At 45.1% G+C, this 22833-nt stretch overlaps 1 protein-coding gene across 1 annotated transcript in view; it reads right to left on the minus strand.

Moving 5' to 3' along the window:
- The window catches only part of LOC133369149 (galanin receptor type 1-like), a 29962-nt gene that overhangs the window by 2288 nt on the left and 4841 nt on the right, over positions 1-22833 (minus strand). The window contains exon 2 of the mRNA XM_061594083.1: positions 7411-7476. Coding sequence (XP_061450067.1) covers positions 7411-7476 — 66 coding nt within the window. The remainder of the gene's footprint in view (positions 1-7410; positions 7477-22833) is intronic.

Here is a 22833-nt window from a genome sequence, read left to right on the forward strand (position 1 = left end):
GCTCATATCCTGCCTGTGGGCTTCCCAAAGGCATCTGGTTGGCCACCTCAGGAAACAGAATGCTGGACTAGATGGGCCTTTGGTCGGATTTAGTAGAGCTCTTATTGTTTTCTTAACAAGAGTTCTGTAAAGATGTCCTAGAACTTGCCCATCTCTTCTCTGTCCCCCATCTAACAGATTAAAATATTTGCCTTTTTGACTACTTATAACCCTCATGGATCACTGCTTGGGTACCCACCCCACAGAGATACACAGCTGAAGGAATTGCTCTCTAAAGCCACACCTCCTGTATGACTATTAAGTCTAGGGTCTACAACAGGGATAGCCAACAGGGTGCTCCTAGATGTCCAATTCCCATCAGACCCCAGCAAACATAGCCAATGATGGCAGGAGTTGTGGCTCAGTTATATCAGAAGGACCAAAGGTTCCCCACACCCAACTTAGCTGAACCACAGCAAACAGAAATCTAGACAAGAGCTGACAGTAGACCATCCCAAGAGAGACCTGTTGTTCCAGCAAAGATCAAGCAGGGACGGAGAGGTTTTATGCAAATACAGCCAGGTCTTCTCCTTCCTGATCATAAGCTGGGCTACAAGATGCACCTGATGCCTTCTCGATTTCAGTGGCCTCTTCCTCTTCTAAGAAGACATCTGGTCCTGAAATCTCTGCACAGCCAGGTCAGCGCTCCTCCATCAGTTCTGTATCTCCCATTGAGCCTGCCTTTATCTTCATTCTTGGGGGCCAGCAGTTGAAAGGGGAGAGTCTGGTTCCATAGCGCAGTGTACAGGCTCATCCAGGGCTGCCGATGAGATATCTGACAGGGCTGAGTTGGGCTGCTTAATTGGTCCTTCAGGTGTGCTGGGGTGTCCTAGGACAAGGTGCCATTGACAGCCAGCACCTGGATAGTAGATTCAGCAGTCACACAGGTCACCTGGTCACAGTCTTCCCCTGCTGTGGTGCAAGATGTATTGTGTCTATTGACATGATAGTAATTCTTTCTAATTTTGCATCCATATATATAAATGAGCATATGCTGATTTGGGAGATGGGTTGGTGGCCCCTGGTTTATAGAGAACATAGGAAGCTGTCTTATACTGAGTCAGACCACTGATCCACCTAGCTCAGTATTGTCTACAGAGACCGGCAGTGGCTCTCCATCATTTCAGGCAGGGTTCTCACCCAGCTCAACCTGCAGATGCCAGAGGCTGAACCTGGGATCTTCTGCATGCAATGCAGATGCTCTACCACAGAGCTATGGTCTTTTCCTTGTTTATACATGCCTTCAACCTGCTTCAGTTTCCTTTTAAATTAGAAGCTGGATCAGACCAGCACTAGGTACTCCCTGACAACCGCTGTGGCCCCAGCAATTCAGCATGGCCCACCAGTGCTAACAAAGGTCTTCTGACTCCAGTCTGGCTCATGAGCTACCTTTCAAAATATCTTACAATCCTCCAGAGTAGGTGTGGTGTAGTGGAGGCTGGTGGGTCCATGTCAGTGGGGCAGTGGAATCCATTCTGGGATTTAGTCTGAGGTTTCAAACCTTGAATGTTTGAACTAAAACCTGAAATGGATTCCACTGCCCCACTGACATGGACCCACCAGCAGCCACTGGTGTAGTGAAGTCTAGGGCCACTACTTGCTCTCTTGTCCCTTACCCATCCTGGTTAATTAAATCTGCCAGAGTGGGAGTGGCTGGCTGGTTGGCATATTGAATTAATACCTCTCTAAGGGAAGGTTCTATGCCAACATTGTTGAAGGATGCCGTGATAAGACCTTTGTTAAAGAAGCCTTCGTTCGACCCTGCAGATCTTAACAACTTCTGCCCAGTCTCTAATATCCCCTTTTGGGGCAAGGAGATTTAGAAGGTAGTGGCTGCTCAGCTCCAAGTTTTCCTGGAGGAATCAGATTATCTAGACTCTTTCCATTCAGGTTTTAGGCCTGGTCATGGGACAGAGACTGCTTTGGTCACCCTGCTTGATGACCTACGCCACGCATCAGACAGGGGGAGTGCATCCCTGTGGGTGCTGCTGGACCTTTCAGCGGCTTTCAATACCATTGACCATGGTTTCCTTCTGGGCTGTCTAGCTGGGATGGGATTGGGAGGAACCGTTTTATGGTGGATCCGGTCCTACCTGGAAGACAGGTCCCAGAAAGTTTGCTGTTCCCATTTGTCACAGATGGGAAACAGATGTTAAACAGCTGCCCTCTGGCAAAGGCTGCCATCTAGCCTCCCTTCAACATGTTACAGATGAAAATGGGGATGCTTTAGGAGTATTTGTGACTAGGGATGGGGGAGAAGTTCAATTCAGTTTGCATTTCCAGCCAAATCTATCAAATTCACGTTTCAAAACAACATGAGAACCGAAACACAGCCATCCTTCAAAATTTGCACACATCTGAATTTGGCGATGCAGTTCTCCAACCAAACGCTATTTACAAAAATGCATATATTAGGTGACAGTGTGCATTAAAGCACATATATTAGTGAAAATAATATTGAAAATGAAATGAACTGCCTTCAAGTCAATTTCGACTTATGGGTGACCCTATGAATAGGGTTTTCATGTTAAGCGGTATTCAGAGGTGGTTTTACCATTGCCTTCCTCTGAGGCTGAGAGGCAGCGACTGGCTAGGATTAGCATTATATTAGCAGAAACTGCTTCCAAAAATGTGTACATTAATCAAACCTGTGTACAGAAGTGTGCTTATTAATGGAAATTTGCACAAAATGAAGAATTTTCATGAGGATTTTTTTTTTAAAAAAAGCAAATTGCTGCAGAAATGTGGAGAATTGCATTTAAGACTGGAAAAGTGAGAAACTGAGTGAATTGAAATTGACAGATCCTTCCATCCCTGACAAATATGGGCAAATATCCATCGTTGCTCATTTTTCCAATGTTAAGTTCAGTTTGCCATCCTTCACGCTGAGAGAAACTTGCCAATTTTGGCCCTTTCCTAACTGAGTGACACCACTGATCCATCTAGCACACTACTGTCAGTACTGACTGGTAGTCATGTTATCAACTTGTGCTAACACACTTTTAAGAAGATGTCTCCCAAGAGCAAAATCAGGGAGAAAATAGGGACAGATACCAGAAAACAGGCGCTGTCCATGGGAAACAGGTACAGCTGAAGGTTCCAGGCCTGAAGTTAGCACTCAGCACCCTCTCTTACTGATGCCTGCTCTGTGCCTCCCATTCTGGGCAGTCGAGTCTGCAAGCTACTGTTTTAAATGTCCTACAGTGTAGCATCGTTCCAGGGACACTGTGAAAAATATAAAATGATGGGTTGTAGCTATGTGTTGCTGCCACAGATAACACCTCAGCACCAGTGTTGGACGAGGCCCACCACAGGGCACTTTGACAAGGGCCCACTCATGGCGGATAAGGCTATCAATAACTACCAGCCATGATGGCTATGTACTAATGTTGCCAGGTCTCCGGTTTGCACTTGGAGCCTCCAGTTCTTCGGGGTCCTCCCCAGGTCTCCAGATGAGTCACCCCACTGTTTCTGGTTGGACAGGGGGCATGACAACGGGCCCAAATCTCCCTTCCCCGAGGAGATTTAGGCCCACTGATCCCAAAACCCTGACTTTGGAGCTGGCTGCATTCAGTCATGAAATGTAGCCAGCTCTGAGGCCAGTGGGCATGACAATAGGCCCTGGAGAAATGTAGGCCCATTGTCACACGCACCCCAGCTTCAAAACAGGCTGCATCCCACCGGGAAGCAAGGAAGAGGAAGTTCCTTCTTGGCACCCCCACCCCCACCCATGTGATGCAGCTGCCTCCAGGGCCCACCCTGTGACATCGCTAGGGCCTGCCCTTGATATTTCAGGGTTTGGGATGCTTCAGACCTGGCAACTCTACTAAGTACTGCCTCCACTGTCGGAGGCAGTATGCCTCTAAACACCAGTTGCAGGGAATCCCAAGCTGGAAGAGTGCTATTATACTCAGGGTTTGCTTGAAGGCTTCCCAGAAGCATCTGGTGTTGTCTGCTATAAGGACAATAGGATGCTGGACTACATGGGCCATTAGCCTGATCCAGCAGGGATCTTCTTATGGCCTTATGTTCTGTAGGCAGGCTTGCACAGGTCCTCTGCTAAAGGGGGAGGGGGAAGCCCTTGGTTATCCTGCCTTGAAAGAGGACGCTGCTTATGTTAGCCTTGAGACTATACGGCCTGAATTATTATCTTGGAAACAGAAGGGCAGCACAGGCACGAGGACTCACGTCCAGGGTTTATTTTCCCTCCCTTTTAATCCAGTTAATCCCCTCATTTTTCTTCCTTGAAAGCTGTTTAAATTTTTTAAGCCAGGCATTGAAAGAGCATGGCACCTGTGATGAATGAGGAGCAACGTGTGCATTCTATGTATGCGGCAAAGTAAAGGATAGCCCCATCCTTCTGCTGTATAATGGATTTCTTTCAATACAGAGAGGCAGTTCAGTTCAGTTCACCCACCTGATCATTTTGTGAATCAGCAGTGGAAACTGCCAGTTTTGAGGGCACCTGAGACAAGGTACCCTCTGGGGGATCCCCCCTTCTCTACTCCTCTCTCTGCTTACCATCCTGATGAGAAGGGAGGGGGAACAATGGGTCCCTTTTTCTTTCTCTCATCAGAACAAAAAAGGAACTTCTCCTCCTACCACCATCACCTTATGAGGTTGCCGTGAAATAGTTCTTCCCCTTTTTCTAGCTTTGATCCATAGTTGCTGTCAGTGTTCTGTTTCCAGAGTACACAACAACCTCTCCCTGGTTGGTTGTCCCTCCTCCTCTTAGTCTGTCCTCTCCCTCCCCTCCTTACCAAGCATCAGCAGTCCCCAGCATGGAATTTTTAAAAAATGTATAGTGCTTGTTATTGTTGCAAAAAATGAGATGCCAGAACTCATACCTTGATAAAAGTACTGTGGTGCCAGCACACAATGGTTGCCATGGGCAGCCAAATAAAGAGGTGCTGGCACTCGGCTCCAGTGAGTACAGCCACCAAAAAAAAGCAATATATATATATTGCTCACCACTGGCATGTGCCCCCAGAAGGCTTCCCAGAAAGGAATGTGGCCCTTGAGCTGAAAAAGGTTGCCCACTCCTGCTCCAGACCCATGTCTTTTGTGACTGACAGGCACAACTTTTAATCACAAGGAATGATTTGGCCAAGGCTCTCCAATCACAGTGGTTTGGGGGAACTATGTTGAAATAACATATCACCTTGTCCTTGTCTGTTCTCTGCTAATTTGGTTGCTTGAAAAAATGCTGGACATTCAAGTCCTTCTGTCTGTGTGCCGTATACGTACGCACACACACTTCCTTCAAATCAGTTTTGCACTTCGTGTCTTTGAAGTTTGGTGGCAACTGAGCAAAACTCAAGCCTGAAGCTGTACTCCTCCTTCATTGAACATAATTCCCTGGCCTTTGCATCCATCCTTTTGGAATGTTTCAGTTTACTTATGTAGGGGCAACTCTGGGATATATGCATTTTCATAATAATTATCTATAAAACTACAGGAGAAAAGCATATCCAGTTCAGTTCTCTCCCCCCCCCAAAAAAAATAACTTTAAAAGTGCCTAGAACAAAAAACTCTGGACCTATTTGTCTAATTTGGGAGGTTTGTTACCTAGAGCAGCCTTTCCCAACCAGTGTGCCTCCAGATGTTGTTGGACCACAACTCCCATCAGCCTCAGCCAGCTTTGCCAGTGGTCAGGAAAGATGGGGATTGTGGTCCAACGACATCTGGAGGCACACTGGTTGGGAAAGGCTGACCTAGAGCATCTGAACGCATGTCTGCAATTTTCAGACTAAGTGTCCAGGAAACACTAGAGGAGACTGACTCCTTTTTTACCTATCCCAAATTATATAGGCTGCCATTGTGGGAAAACCATGGCACCAATTCCTCTTAAACTGTTCAGGCTTCATCCCCTCAGAAGGGTCTACGATGTCTGCAAATTTAATCTTGGCCAAAAAATTAAAAATGTAGATGTTTTCCTTCTCACCTGGAAGAGACGTGTCAAGCTAGAGAAAGAACTATGAAGGGAGGGATGCCCTGTTTGCCGTCCTTGGGCCCCCCTGGGAAACTCACCAAACCTGTTGTAGCCTGGAGCTAGGTGTGTGTAGTGCAGCTGATTGAATGCTAAATGGGACACAACTGTGGGCAGCCTAAGGAAGCTCTGTTAAGCCTATAATGAAAGACTAGAGAAATGTCAGCAGGTTTCAGGAACCCTCTTCATTGTGAGATGTTGGGGGTGTTGTGGTTTTGTTTGGGCCCTGGGTGACAGCCAGGGTGGAGAGGTGGAGTCCTGGGTGACAGCCAGGAGGCAGGGAGGTGATGAATGGGGAGGTGTGTCAGAAGGAGAAGGAATTTATATCAGTATGTGCCTATTAGTAATTTGTAGCAATGGTTTTATTGTGTATTTTTGTAACATTCATTGTTATTGTATTCCAGACACTGCTTAGAGATATTTTATGTATTAAGCGGTACAGAAATGGTCTAAATAAATAAAAAAAGAAAAACCAAACTTTAAAGGTGCTCAGCACAAAACCACCAGGATTTATTTGGCTGTTATTTGGCAGGCTTTATCCATTCTGATGGATATGGGCTACTATGTTTGCAAATTTCATCCACTTCACAGGCTACAGCCATTTTTCAAACTATGCTTGCAGATTTCATCCACTTGTCTGCAGCCTTTTTTCTCTCTGCACCTACAAATGCCATCCACTTGACAGGCTATAGCCATTTTTATTCCGCATAATAGTGAATGAGGGAAAACAAAGTTCATTTTCTCCTGAGCAGTTTCGGATTCAGACCCTATGCCAAATCAGGCAGCCTCTAAACCATGTCAGACCCAAGCTTTCCGAAGTGCTGAATCAGGATCCAAATAAATCGTATGGAAGGCGCAGACCCGAACTCTGTACCTTTCTCTTCAGGCCACTGATTTGAGGTGAGGTGAGGTGAGGTGGGGTGGGGTGGGGTGGGGGAGTTCTGCTTCCCGTCTTGGGGATTTTAAAACTGACAGATAGGAACTTAAACTTATTCCAACCTTGGATATAATTTCAATAGTGCAAAGTAATAGTCCCAGAAGCTTTAAATTTGAATGGCTTCAAAAGGTCAGCTTAATACCTGCATGAAGACACAAGCATCTGCTATAGTTCAGTAATCACATCAGCATTTCATACTTAATTGTAAAGGAAACAGACCAAAACCACAAGCAAGAGTCAGCTGTCTAAATGGTGATTTGGCTGATCAGCACAAGTGTAGATTTCCACATGCTTTTGATGAAACTTGATGGAATGATTTTACAAAACTCTCTTGCATCAGTTATACTTTAGCCCTGGCACAGGCAATATTTTTTTTGCCTTCCTGAACCACAGAGCATGCTGACTTTCCATGGTAATTGGCTGTTGTTGTTTTCTATTAATTTACCTTTCTTTTTGATCTCTCTGACTTCCTGGAAATATTCTTCACCTTTTTATGAAGATGATATAAAACCTAAGGGAAGGAAGGAAAGAAGAAATTTGCTTTATTGCACAATAACTGTTTCCTTTACTCAGCTGCTGGGTCCATGTCAGTGGGGCAGTGGAATCCACTCCGGATTTTAGTCTGAATATTTTAATCTAAAACCCAGAGTGGATTCTACTGTCCCACTGGCATGGGCCCACCAGCAGCCACTGCCTTCACTGCTGCATCAGCAGTGGGGTACCTTAGGCCAGGGGGCCAAATGTGGCCCTCTGCTTCCCCAGCCCTTGGGACTTTCCCCAGACCACCCCTCACCAGCCCTGCTCTGTGCTCCCTTGAGTGCTTTTGCTTAGCCAGGATGTGCTGCTGCTGCTGTTGTTAATCTACTGATTGATTTATGAATCACCTTTTACATTCAATTTACAAACATACCGTATAAGCTGAAAACACTTAAAAACAGTACAAAACTAAAGACAAAACCAATGCAAAAGGAACCTAGGGAGCTGCCTTACAGCAGGTCAGATCATTGGTCCATCTAGCTCAGTGTCGTCTACACTGACTGGCAGCTGCTTCTCTGGGTTTTCAGACTGGGGCATTCCCAGTTCTGCCCAGACATGCCGGGGATGATGATGATGATGATGATGATGGAGGAGGAGGAGGAGGAGGAGAGAATAATAATAATAGTAACTTACATCCCACCTTTCCTCCCAGAAGGATCCCAGGACAGCAAATGACAAAACACTAAAAACATCTATAAAATGTAATAAAAACAAAATATCTTTAAAAAATCATAAAAACAAAATATCTTGTTAAAAACTCTTTTAAAACATCTTAAAAACAATTTCACCACAGATGCGGGGCTGAGTAAGGTCTCTACTTTAAAGGGCTTGTTGAAAGAGGAAGGTCTTCAGCAGGTGCTGAAAAGATAACAGAGATGGCACCTGTCTGATATTCAATGGGAGGAGATTCCAAAGAGTAGGTGCTTCAGCACTAAAGGCCTGATTCCTAAGTTGTGCGGAACAGACCTTCTGATGAGATGGTATCTGCAGGAGGCCCTCACCTGCAGAGGACAGTGATCGACTGGGTATATAAGGTGTGACGATCTTTCAGGTATCTTGGTTCCAAGCTGTATAGGGTTTTATATACTGAAACCAATACCTTGATCTTGGGACCTGGGACCTTCCGCATGCAAAGCAGATGCTCTATCACTGAGTTATGGCCCTTCCCAAAAATGTGTAAAGCACAAACCCTTTCACCCAGCTGCAAAAGTTTGGCAAAACAGAAATGTCTTCAGTTGTTTCTGGAAAGTACAAATAGTGGACACCCGTCATATCTCAAGAGGGATGCTGTTCCACGGAACAGGGGCAGCCCAAACTGAAAGCCCTGCACTGAGTTACTGTGGAGCAGGCTTCTGATATTTTGGGGGCTTCAAGAAGAAACTCTCCTGCAGACACAGTGACCTATAAGGGATAAGGCAGCCTCTTCAATAACCTGATCCTGAGTTGTATAGGACCTTATATGTTAGTACCAAAACCTTGAAATTGACTCCACAGTAGATTGGCAGCCAGTGCAAATCCTGTAAGCAAGGTATTATAAGCAGGTGGTACTTTGCCCCCACAACCTAGCCACTGCACTCTGCACTTGCTGAAGCCTCCAGATCAAACTCAAGGGTACCCCACATAGAGCGCATTGCAGTAATCCAGCCTTGAGGTTACCAGTGCATGGACAACTGTGGTCAAGCTATCTCAATTCAGGAACAGCCAACTAGCCATTTGCTGTTCTTTCATGACACCCCCAATTTGCTCCTTAAGGGCAATGATTCCCAAACCTTTCCTCCCCCTCAACCACTTGAAATTTGCTGAGCGTCTTGGAGGACCACTTAATTATTTTTCTGACTGTTGTTTAGTGACTGAAACATGCTGTGCTAGATGGTAACATATTTTTTTAAATTATACGGAATTCAAATTTTAATACAATTAGATACCTTCCTTCCTATGTATTACCTCTTCACTCCTTTCAAGTGCTTTGCCAGCCTCTTTGCCCCACTTGAGACCTATCAGCCCTGTACCCAGTAAACCTGGTAGTGTTTCTGCGAACAATAGCAGTCCCTCCCCTGGCTGTTGTGATGAATGAGGAATGTAAATCTACCATCATCGCTGGCACCTAGCCTAAACTTATTCATTCAGCAGACAGGCCTTAATGAATCTGCTGGACAATTCCAGCGAGATAAGGAAGGGGAATCTCTCACAGAGTCAGAGCTGACAGTTTCCTCAAGGTCATGTAGACGTGAAAAGAAATGGTTACAACTTGAGAATCATTCTCTTTTCTCAGGAGAAGCCCCACCTTGCTTCTAAGACTGGAAAGTGCTAGATTTAGCTCGTGCAAGTAGAGTGTCCTCCCCCTTCTCTTTTATTTAGAGTTTCTTGGGGTGAGACTTTTGCTGCGACAACTCTCTGTTGCTTCCACAGCCTAGTGTCCCTGCTGGTGTTCTTTATCCTGATTCATGCCTAGTATGTTTTGAGGCTACATTCCTGTGCTAACCTCTGCAGTAAATTCCATGCAAAACCCAGTTTTCGAGTCTACAGTCTGCTTCTCTGGTTGGGAGTAAGACACTGCCATTCTATACACACACACAACACACACACACACCATTCTTCACATACATGTAACTATGCTACTCTACAGAGTTACCACTATACACCACCTGAATGAAGCTTGTGGACCACACTTTGGGAACCTTGGTGTAGGGCACATGTCAGGTGTAGGGCAGATGGGTGTGGCTTGGCCAAAAGGGCCTCACGGGACAAATGGGGAGGCCTGATAGGCCTAATTAGGCCCATGGACTGGACGTTCCACACCCCTGTGCAACACAATACGAGTCCAACTACAGTACAGTATAAAACTGTTTCGAATGCCTGTTTCATAACATAATTAAAACCTAACAAGCAGTACAGAAGTAAACTAAAATATAACAACAGTTAAACTCGCCAGACCCCAGCACAGAAAAGGCTTTAAAGAAGAGGTAGGTGTTCAAGACCTGATTAAAGCTGTAATGGGTGAGAGCTGCCTAACCGCTACAATAATTGAGTATTAATTGTGAAGCCCCCACTGAGAAGACCCTATTACAAGCGCCTTTCCCCCCCCCCACCACTTAAGCAGGGCCTCTCATGCATATTTCTCATTCGGAAAGGCAATCCTTTAAGAAACCCAGTTCCAAATCATTTAGCGCTGTAAAGGTCATAACCAGATGTTTGAACTGGGCTCAGAAACACACTGGCAACCAGTGCATCTAGTACAAGATTGGTATAATATGTTCCGACTGCCGGGCCTCAGCCAGTAACTAGGTCACCACATTTTGTACCAGCTGGAATTTCTGGTTTGACCTTAAAGTCAGCCCCATGTAGAGTGCATTGCAGTAGTCCAGTCTGAGTGTGACAAGTGCATGGATAATTGCGGTGAGATCTGTTAATAGCAATGGGAAGAAATGGTCTTATGTGTTTAATTGTGGTGTGTGTGAGGGAGGGAGGGACTAGAATTGAGATTGGCATATTTTGCTGGCAACTATTAGGCTCATCAAGCTGTGTATAATGGAGACATATTTAAGGGTTTATTTAAACAAATAGATGGTATGGAGAAAATGGATAGAGAAACGTTTTTCTCCCTCTCTCATAACACAAGAAACCTGGCCAATGATTAGGGATTATGGGAGCTGAACAACATCTGGAGGGCACCAGGTTGCCTTCCCCTGGCACAGAGGCTCAATGCAGCGGAATACACTTAGGCTTAAAAGAGGATAAAGGCACTTTTGAGCATCGTGCTCAGCCCAGTAATTTGTTTTCATGCCTAGAACTGAGCTCTCTGTGCCTTTTCACACACAAAACAAACCCTACTCTGGGTGTCCCTCCCCACCCCACCAACTTCCTTCCTTCATAGAATCATAGAATAGTAGAGTTGGAAGGGGCCTATAAGACCATCAAGTCCAACCCCCTGTGTAATGCAGGAATCCAAATCAAAGCATTCCCGACAAATGGCTGTCCAGCTGCCTCCTGAACGCCTCCAGTGTTGGAGAGCCCACTACCTCCCTAGGTAATTGATTCCATTGTCGTATGGCTCTAACAGTTAGGAAGTTTTTCCTGATGTCCAATCGAAATCTGGCTTCCTGCAACTTGAGCCCATTATTCCATGTCCTGCACTCTGGGACGATCAAGAAGAGATCCCGGCCCTCCTCTGTGTGACAACCTTTCATGTACTTGAAGAGTGCTGTCATATCTCCTCTCAGTCTTCTCTTCTCAAGGCTAAACATGCCCAATTCTTTCAGTCTCTCCTCATAGGGCTTTGTTTCCACTCCGCTGAACATCCTTGTTGCCCTCCTCTGAACCTGTTCCAGTTTGTCAGCATCCTTCTTGAAGTGCGGAGACCAGAACCAGACACAGTACTCAAGATGAGGCCTAACCAGTGCTGAATAGAAGGGAACTAATACTTCACGCGATTTGGAAACTATACTTCTGCTAATGCAGCCTAATATAGCATTTGCCTTTTTTGCAGCCACATCACACTGTTGGCTCATATTCAGCTTGTGATCAATGACAATTCCAAGATCCTTCTCACATGTTGTATTGCTGAGCCAAGTATCCCCCATCTTATAACTGTGCATTTGGTTTCTTTTTCCTAAGTGTAGAACTTTGCATTTATCCCTGTTGAATTGCATTCTGTTGTTTTGAGTCCAATGCTCCAACCTATCAAGGTCCCTTTGAATTTTGCTTCTGTCTTCCATGGTATTAGCTATGCCCAACAATTTTGTATCATCTGCAAATTTGATAAGCATGCTCTGTACCTCCTCATCCAAGTCGTTAATAAAAATGTTGAAGAGCACTGGGCCCAGGACCACACCCTGTGGTACCCCACTCGTTACTCCTGCCCAGTTTGAGAAGGAACCATTGATAAGCACTCTTTGAGTACGATTCTGGAGCCAACTGTGGATCCACCTGATAGTTGTTCCATCCAGCCCACATTTAGCTAGCTCACTAACAGAGCTTGGAAAAGTTACTTTTTTGAACTACAACTCCAATCTGCCCAATCCAGCGGCCATGCTGGCTGGGGCTGATGCGAGTTGTAGTTCAAAAAAGTAACTTTTCCAAGCTCTGCTTGCTAATCAAAATATCATGGGGTACTTTGTCAAAAGCTTTGCTGAAGTCGAGGTATATTATGTCCACAGCATTCCCACAGTCTGAGGTTACCCTGTCAAAAAATGAGATAAGATTAGTTTGGCAGGATTTGTTCTTCATAAATCCATGTTGGCTCCTAGTAATCACTGCATTGTTTTCAAGGTGCTTACAGATTGACTGCTTTATCATCTGCTCCAGTTTTTCCAGGGATTGATGTTAGGCTGACTGGTCTGTAGTTCCTCCTTTTTGCCTTTTTTGAAGATAGGGACAACATTAGCTCTCCTCCAGTCATTTGGTACTTCACCAGTTCTCCATGATTTTGCAAAGATAATAGACAGCAGTTCTGAGAGTTCTTCAGCCAGTTCCTTCAATACTCTAGGATGCAGTTTATTGGGCCCTGCCGATTTTGAACTCGTTCAAAGTGATTAGGTATTCCTTGACCATTTGCCAGCCAGGGAGGCAGAGACTTTTAATTGCTGCTGATGTAAAACAGCTGGAAGTCAGGAGCCTTTGCTGATCAACTGCAAGTTACTAAGAGATCGAGCAGGAGATCTCCATCTGCCTTTTCCCTACCCCAGGCTGGCAGATGTGTTAGGAACATGGGAAGCTGCCTCACAGTGAGTCAGACTGTAAGGTAATTGAACCCCATTATTCTTAATCAGGCTAATGTCTGGTTAGATTTGATCAAGGGATTCTGGATAAAAATGGCTGTTTGTTTGCAAGAGAAAAAGCTGAATATTACTAAAGTGCTGCTTCTAGACCAAGTACCCAAAATAAACTAGACGGCTGGCAAGAACCACAAGAACAGAGAAGGAGGGTTTCATGTTGACAACAAGAACAGGGAACACACACACCTCCACCACACACAGAGGGATAATCTCAGGAGGGGATGCAGGTGACATGTGTATTTGTGCTGAATCAGTAAGATAGGTTGAAGTTCACCGCATTGATCCTGCTACAGTAGGTTTGGAAAGGATATTTAATTAAGCGCAGGGGAAATAATTGGGGATCTTCTTTTCGGAATCGGAGAGGCCCTACCTCCAGGGATGTATAATGTCTTCTCACGCAGTTCCATCATTCTAAGATGCTCTGGACTGTGTGAGTATGTATATTGATCTAGTGGTGGTAACCTTTACGCCTATTAATTCTGTATTAGGGACAGTTCTTTTTAGAATAAATCCTTTAATTTATTTCTGGTGTCCAGTGGTTCTGTTCAAATGGCTAGCCCACCTCATGAACCTCGATCGTGAGAGCTGAAGGACTATCTGCAGTCAAATTCATAATTAAATTGGGACTACACTTTTAGAAAAATTAGACCTAAAAATAATTTGTTTGACACCATTGGTTCATCTAACTCAGCACTGCCCCCACCAGGGGTGGGGAACCACAGGTCCGGAAGCCAAATGTGGTCCTCCGTCTCTCTCTCTCTCTGGCTCTTCAAACTTTCCCCAGGCCATACCCCTCATTTACCCTGCATCACACCCCAGATTATTTTTGCTTGGCTAGAATATGTCCTTGAACACAGATAATGCGTCCTTGTTTGTCCAGGTGGAGAAGAGAGAGGTGTTGGGTCAGGTGTTGTGAGTGTGTAGAAACTAACCTCCCGTGTGCAGGTAAAATGTACATTTGTTCCTCTGGCCACTTTTGTCTCTGGCCCTGCCCATTATTGGCATGTGGCCCTCAGAAGGTTGCTTAGATGTGGCCCTTGGCTTGAAAAATGATTCCATTCTCTTGGTCCACACTGACTGATAGCAGCTCTGCAGGGTTTTAGAGAGGGGACATTCCCAGCCTTACCGGGAGATGCCAAGGATTGAAACTGGGACCTTCTGCATGCAAACAGAGATACTCTACTATTGAGCTACTGCCCTCCCCCTAAAAACAGAATGTGTGGGTTCTCTGTTAAATGCCTGCTTGTAAACAATCGCCAGCTATTTACCTTCAGGTGATTATCTACATTTTATTTATTTTGCTCGGTTCCAGGATCAAGATATTGTAGACAGACCCATAGGAGATTTTTTTAGACATTAAGATGGGAAAAACTCATCCAATGCCCCAACAAAATTTAGATTAACCTTTTGAAAACAGAGTTATAGCACCACTGTAACCAAGCAATGAATGTACTTAAGCATTAGAGCTAGGTGATCTTACGCACTTAAGCTAATTAATTAAAAGGAAATCCATCCATTAAATGTAGCTGGTTTTATACTTCTTTCCAGCATGCTCACCCAAAGCAATGAGGTGGAAGGAAACCAAAGGAGGCCCAAGTAGCCATGCGACAGAAGTATTTGGTTGGAAGGGGACGTTAATTGGGTCCAGTCATCTGCCTGCCTCAAAACAGGAGGCACACCTTCCTTGCAGTTAGGGATGGGAGAGAAATTTGATTCAGTTTACATTTAAAGCCAAATCTGTTAAATTTGCACTTTCTGAAACAACATAAGAACCGAAATATAGCCATCCTTTGAAATTTGCACTTATTTGAATTTTGCAATGCAGTTCTCAACCGGTGGTTACAAAAATGTATATATTGGGTACAGGTGTGCACAAAATGAATGTATTAGTGATAAATAACATCCAGAAATGCATTATATTAGGAGAAATAGCTTGCAAAAATGTGTTGATGAGGAGAAATTCACACTAAAATGCTGAAGAATTTTCATGAGGATTTTTTTTTAAATTGCGAATTGCTGGAAAACTGAATTTATGATCGGAAAAATGAGAAACTGAGAGAACTAAAGTTGACAGAACCTTCCATCGCAACCTGCAGTGTTGGCATCTGAGGCGGGAGTCAAAATGGAATGATTTGTTTCTTTACATTCCTGTAATCAATATTGATTTCCTTTGCATCTGGCCTCTCCAAGCAGCTCAAGGCAGTATACATGGTTCTCCTCCACCCCATTTCACCCTCCCAACAACCTTGGTAGGTAGGCTAGCCCGCAAAATATAGTGACAGGTCCAAGGCTTCCTGACTGAGTGGGGATTTGAACCTGAGTCTTCACTCCTAGGCTAACCACTACACCAGACTGGCTCTTTGCGATAGTTCTTCTGCTTCTGCTCTTTGGGTTCTGCTAAATGCTGCTGCTTGTGATTTTGCTTATCTGCACCAGGGATGGTGCCAAGGTTCAGCATGGGTGGGCATCTGCCAAAAGCCCATATATCAGCAGGGGCCCTCCTTGACAAAAGCTCCTTGGAACTGCTGCAGTGAGGAGGTAGAGCCACTGAGTTTCTCAGCAGGTGGGTTGCTGTTGCTTCCTGGGAGGCAGAGGGGAAGACCAGCACTCCTTCCCCTCTCCCTCCCAAAAACATCAGCAACCCATCTGCTGGGGAGCTGGCGTCGCACCTCCGCCCCACCTGGCAAGCCACTTTGCCCTGTTCCCTTCACTAGCTTTCTCTCTCTTCTCATCTTCCCTTTAATCTTTTTTGGCTTAATTTCAAATGTCTCCAGGCTCTTGCTCTTTTTCTTCTCTCATCTTCCTTTATATTTGCTCTACAGCAGAGCTTGGAAAAATTACTTTTTTGAACTACAACTCCCATCAGCCCAAATCAATGGCCATGCGGGCTGGGGCTGATGGGAGTTGTAGTTCAAAAAAAAATAACTCTTCCAAGCTCTGCTCTACAGGTAGTTCAGCCAAAAAGTATCCTTATTCCTCTCCATCTATGGCCCCATCTACACGATACATTGAAAGCATCATCAGATCACTTTAAGAGTCATGGCTTCCCCCAAAGAATCCTGGGAACTGCAGTTTGTACAGAGTTCTAAGAGTTGTTAGGAGGCCTTGTAGTGGGACCCTCCAGAAGACTCCTTGTAATTTTGAGGATATGCAATTATTCCCTTAAGTGCCATAACTATCTCAAGGGAGCCAGAGATTGAACCTGGGAACTTCTGCATGCAAAGCACATGCTCTGCCATTGAGGTACAGCTGCCAATATAGTCCACGACTAGATCCTGGGTGCTATTGCTTATTTTTGGTATTCATTCTTATGTGTAGGGCAATTATGTTATGTCTGGGGTTTCCAAAACTGTGATCTGTGAACCACCAGTGGTCCACACGCTTCCTTTATGTGGTTTACAGTGTGCCAGTGGATTTGTGATTGAAGTTTCATCGCATTAAATATTCATAATGATTTTTATTGCTTTATGTCCTATATTGCACTTTATTATATTACATGAATTCTCTGGAATAAAATAATAGAACAAAAATGTTGTGGAATAAAAGAAGCAATGAAATGCATCTAGCACAGGACACTACAATTGCTACAACAGGCAGAAAAATCATTAAGTGGTCTGTCAAGACCCTCAGCAATTTTCAAGTGGCCAGTGCAAAAGTGAAAAGTTTGGGAACCACTGTGGCGTTTGGTGATTTTTTCTGTGTGGATAAACACTTTCAGTATATTTGTTTCTCTTTTAATGGGTTTTATTGTACAGAAACTACTTCCTGGGGTGGGATCACTCTTCTGCCAGAGTTCCTCCTCTGGACAAGATCCTTACACATGTTAAGAGGGAACTTGACAGGCCCATTAGGTCACAGACTAACTTGGCAAGTACTATTAGTTTTACAAAGGGAACTAGTCTGACCTATAGAACAGGTATCTTCTACTAAAAACTGCATGCTTCATCTCTGCAGGCACACAAATATAGTCCAGGAGGGGACCCACGGACATCATCCATCTCACCCCCCCCAATTCTATAACCGTATATATCATATGTCACTGTCCCCATAAATCATTTTGGGACACCTGGGTGGAGCAATACATAAATTGCACTGAACTGAATCTCCAGTCTATACTACACTTAGCATCCATCTACTGCTTCAGGGAATTCAAGCGGTTTGCGTAGATGCCATGGGAACACAGCAGACCCTATTATTATCCCCATTTTCATCATCATGGGAAAGACTGTGGCCAGATGAGCTGTGTGTCTACTCAGGCTGCTGTCTTGGCGCTAACTCCTAATGGGCAACTTCAAGGCCCCTGCAGCTCTCCATCTTTAGAGTTCTTTATCGTCAAAGTGGACTTGGACCGGATTGCCCTTCAAAAAGAGCAAGGAGGGGGAATCTGTGGTCCTTTAGACGTTGCTGGACTACAGCTCCCATCATCCTTGACCATTGGCAATGCTAGCTGTGACTGATAGGAAGTGGAATCCGACAACATCTGAAGGGCCACCGCTTCCCCACCCTTGCAATAGAGGATGCCTTCAGAGAACTGTAAAGCAAGTCCATAGAATCATAGAATAGTAGAGTTGGAAGGGGCCTATAAGGCCATCAAGTCCAACCCCCTGCTCAATGCAGGAATCCAGCTTAAAGCATCCCTGACAGGTGGCTGTCCAGCATAGAATCACAGGATAATGATTCTACTTAGCTGTCCTAGAAAAGGCTAGCAGATGTCGAACTAGGATCTAGAAGCTGAACTGCCATAATTCTGGGAGGGAAAAAAATCATAAAGGAAGTTGAAAGCAGGCATGTAGGCACATTCTGCGTCTGACTCTAATTGCCCACAAGATCAGCACAGGCATGTGAAGGAAAGCCAGCTCTTACTGTTTTCACTCCAATTAGCCTGCTTCATTACCTTTACCCAGCAAAGACAAGGCTGGGAACATGCCTTATTCGAGATAGCCATAGCCCCTGCCTCAGTGGGAGGCAAATCCAGCTCAATACCTGTCATGAAAATAACATTTTATTGGGGATCAAGTCCATTGAACCCGACTATCTGTCTTTTGTGACGGTGGCACTGAGTGCCCCACAGGCAGGGAGAGGAGGAAGTTCCCAAGATCTTAGCTGGTGGGGAAGTAAACATTTTGAGGAAGGGAAATGGGATCCGTTTCAGGTTGTACTTTATGGGGAGAGGGTTATTCCCACCCACTTTCTGTCTCTCTCACCCAGAAGGTTCCTTCCTTCCTTCAGCCACACCTCCCTCAGAGTCTAATTAGATGAGGGCCGCATTTGCTCCTGGGCAACCTTCAGGGGGCCATATGCCAGTAATGGGCGAGGCAGAAGGCAAAAATGTGCACAGCAATGAATGTGAATGTTCCCTTTGTACAGTAGGCTAGTTTCTATATACGCTAACACACCCCTCCCTATCCTCCATCCAGGCACGCAAGGAGCATTGTCAGAGCTCAATGATACATTCCAGCCAGACAAAAGCACACAAGGGGGGTGCAAAGCAAAGACAGTGATGGGCATGGCCTGGGAGAGTCCCAAGGGTGAAACAGAAAGGCCTGGAGGGTTGCATTTGGCCCCCTGGGCCTGAGGCTCCCCGTCCCTGAGCTAGATGATGCCCTAAACGTGTGATAGCCCAATGCTGATTTATACATGAAGCTGCAAATGTGGAAACAGTGACTGCAATTTAAATATTATGGGGAGGACTGTGACCCGGGAACCTGGTCAAACAGAACATGTGGCTACCCTACATGGTTCTATCCTGGACTGGGGCTCTGCAGTTTCCATTTTTTAAAAAATATATATTCAGAAATGCAATCATGTTGCTGTTGTCCACACACTGGTAACCTCCAGACTGGATTACTGTAATGCTCTCTATGTGGGGCTGCCCTTGAGGTTGGTCCGGAAGCTGCAGCTAGTGCAAAATGCGGAGGCGAGACTGGGGCAGGGTATTGCCAACATGTCACCCTGCTGCTGAAATAATTGCACTGGCTGCCCATTTGCTACCGGGCCAAGTTCAAGGTTCTAGTTCTGGTGTACAAAGTGCTATACAGCTTGGGACCAAGATACCTGAAAGACCGTCTTACCCCTTATATACCCAGTCGATCACTGAGCTCTGCAGGTGAGGGCCTCCTGCAGATACCATCTTATCAGGAGGTCCATTCTGCACAATATAGGAAACGGACCTTTAGTGTGGCGGCACCTACCCTGTGGAATTCCCTCCCCCTAAATATTAGGCAGGCACCATCTCTGCTATCTTTTTGGTGCCTTTTGAAGACTTTCCTCTTTCAACAAGCCTTTTAAGTAGAGACCTATCCCAGTCTGTGTCTGTGTTAGAATTGCTTTTTAATATCTTTTTTAAAAAACCTTTTTTTCTAAACAATATTTAAGATGTTTTTAAAGCTGTTTCTAATGAATGTTTTTAAAGTTGTCTTGTTTTAATATATTTTAAGGTCTTTATGATGTTTTAAAATGTTTTTAGTGCTTTTGTTTGCTGCCCTGGGCTCTTGCTGGGATGAAGGGAGGGATATAAATCAAATAATAAATATAAATAAATAAATAAATCATATTCTGATTGATTCTGAGGATCAATCAGCCAAGGTGGAGAATTGACTACCTGCAGCCCCAGTGGCGGGCTTGCTCGTTTCTGCAAAGCTCACCTCTCTACCTGTCATCAATTAAAGTCCTGCAACAGGGGGCTTTGGCTAGAGGTGATTGACTGATTTTTTGCAGTTAGGAAAGTGATGGGAAAACACATCTCAAAGTGTGGGATAAATGAATGACTAATGAGAAGATGTATATTTACCCTGCAAGTCAATCAGGACGAATGCAGATTGTCGAGATGGGGAGAAATTTGATTTCATTTGCATTTCAAGCTGAATCTATCACATTCACACTTCCTGAAGCAATATGTGAATTGAAACCCAGCAATCCTTTGAAGTCCGCACTTCTCTGAATTTTGCAGTGCAGTTCTCCAGCCGAATAATGGGTACAAAAATGCATATATTAGGGTACAATGTGCATCAATATGCATGCATTAGTGAAAATAAAGTACACAGTGTGTTATATTAGGGAAGAGTGCTTGTAAAAATGTGTATGTTAGGATAAATTTGCACTAAAGTGCTGATAAATTTTCGTAAGGACCTTTTTTAAAAAATAAATAAATGCAAACTGATGTGGAAATGTTGCAGAAACGAGCAAACTGAGACAAACCAAAATTGACAGATTCACTCATTCTTAGTTACCAACCTCCAAACACATAAAAGTTCAGCATCCTTCAGGAGCTTCTCCCAATCCAATGCAGTCTAGTGGTTACAGTGCTGGACCACAATTGGGGAGACCCACGTTCAAATCCCTGCTTGGCCTTGAAACTCACTCGTTGACTTTGGGCTGGTCAATCCCTCTCAGCTTAACCTGCCTCAAAGGGCTGTTGTGAGGATAAAAAGGGGGAGACCCCTGTGTGGCAGCTTGAACTCCTTGGAAGGAAAGCAAGATTGGGGTATGAGTGGTGAGGCTTTGCAGCTCTACCATTTCACCCTGGAAATTTCCACCTACCCTCTGCAGAGCTGGAGAGTCCTGGACTCCTTTATGGAGTGGATGGACTAGCTGCAATAACTGCGCTATACATTCAGAGCAGCATCATGGCACTTTAAACAGTCATGGCTTACATCAAAGACTCCTGGGAACTGTAGTTTGTTAAGGGTGCAGAGAGTTGTTCAGAGACCCCTATCCCCCTCACAGAGCTACAGTTCTCAGAATGGTTTAACAATTAGTCCCTCTTTCCAGGGTATTCTGGGAATTGTTGCTGTGTGGAGGGAATGTGGCATCTCCTCTGAGCATCGTTAACAAACTACAGTTCCCAGGGTTCTTTAGGGCAAGCTGTGACTGTTTAAAGTGATATGATCCTGCTTGAGATGCATCGTGCAGACAGGGCCCATGTTCTGCCTCCACTGTGAGAGGCAATATGCTTTGAATACCAGTTGCTGGGATCCACAGGTGGGTGGACCACTGCTGCACTCAGGTCCAGCTTGCAGGTTTCCAATAACGGGCATCTGGTTGGCCGCTGTGAAAACAGGATGTTGGGCTAGATGGACCTTTGGCCTGATCCAGCAGTCAGGCTTTTCTTATGTTTTTAAAATGGGTGAGTCGGTGGGGAAATTGCTTTTGCTACCTGACTCGAAATTCCAAAGTACAGTATGTGCCACATTGGCTATTCCCCACTGATGCCAGTGGGAGCCACTCACTTTCATGCCTTGCAACATTCTGCAGATTAAAATAGCAACAGACAGAGTGTTTATTTACCACAGCACTATTGTTACACCAAATCTCACTGCCTGTTCCACCTTGCCAAATGCCCTTTCTGCAGCCACCATTTTCACATACTCTGCATCAGCGTTCCCTCGCACTGGCTTCTTAAGGCTGGGAAATTTTAGACTCTGGCCATAATGGCCTTAAAGGAGGAGGGGGGCATCATCATTATATATAGCAATGTTTATTACTTCAAAATGCAGTAAGCCATCTCTGCTGTGTTGGGGGGCTGCTTATGCTACCCAGTGGGACCCTGGCCTTCTGTCAAGAGTGTAGTGGTTCAGGGTCTCAGGGGATCTAGGCCCTTTACTTTTTTGGGAGCAGGATCCCAGCAGGGTCCCTATGTCTCCAGCATCCTGTGAGCCAATCAGGATGAAAGGGGAGTGTGTTGGCCACTAAGAAGAGCCTTCTAACATACTTCTTTGTCCTTTCCTTCTGATTAGAGCCAGTCAGAGTGAAAGGAGGTGAGTCAGCCACTGAGAAGACTCTTCTCAGTAGCTAACACACTCTATTCCCCTTTCATGCTGATTGGCTCCTAGGGACAACTGTTGTTGTGGGAGAAGTTGCACTTGGGAAGAACTGAGGAGTGTGGCGATGACAACGGAGAACAAGCGTGGGAGCGAGGGGAGCATGGCTGTGAGGGGACGTGGCATGACTATCATGAGGGGACCCTGCACTTCTGAATTTGTCACTACACTATTGACTTCTGCCCTGATGTGGATGGGGGACTGCATGGAAGGGAAGCCCCCTGCCCCCTGCCACCACCGCCTTTCACAAATGCCTTCATTCATTCCTCTCTTTTTTCTGTCACTTGCCCATCACTCAGTTAAGGCTCTCCATCAGCAGTTTTATCCCAGGGCACTGCCGTCTCTGTTTTAAGTCCGCCGTTCACAGTCTATACACGGTTCCTCCTTTCCATTCTATCAAAAGATTCATGATTCCTTTTGATCTGGAAGGACACAGACCAAGGGGCTGGGGCTGGGCAATGAGGAGCTGTAAAGAGAGCATGCAGGGGGCGGATGGGCCGTAGCTCAGTGGCAGAGCATCTGCCTTGCGTGCAGAAGGTCCCAGGTTCAATCCCCGGCACCTCTCTCTCTTTAAAACAAAAAAATGCTTTTAAATGCACAGGCCTTCAATTACAGCTGTGACAAACAAACAATATTTATATCGACATAAAACAACTCAGGCTATCCTCCACTCGCTGTTGAAAATTAACCTTGATTTATAGGGGGGAAATCAATTACGGGGAAGTTGAGCAAATGGAA

The sequence above is a fragment of the Rhineura floridana genome, chromosome 13 (assembly GCF_030035675.1).
Source record: "Rhineura floridana isolate rRhiFlo1 chromosome 13, rRhiFlo1.hap2, whole genome shotgun sequence".
NCBI lineage: Eukaryota > Metazoa > Chordata > Lepidosauria > Squamata > Rhineuridae > Rhineura > Rhineura floridana.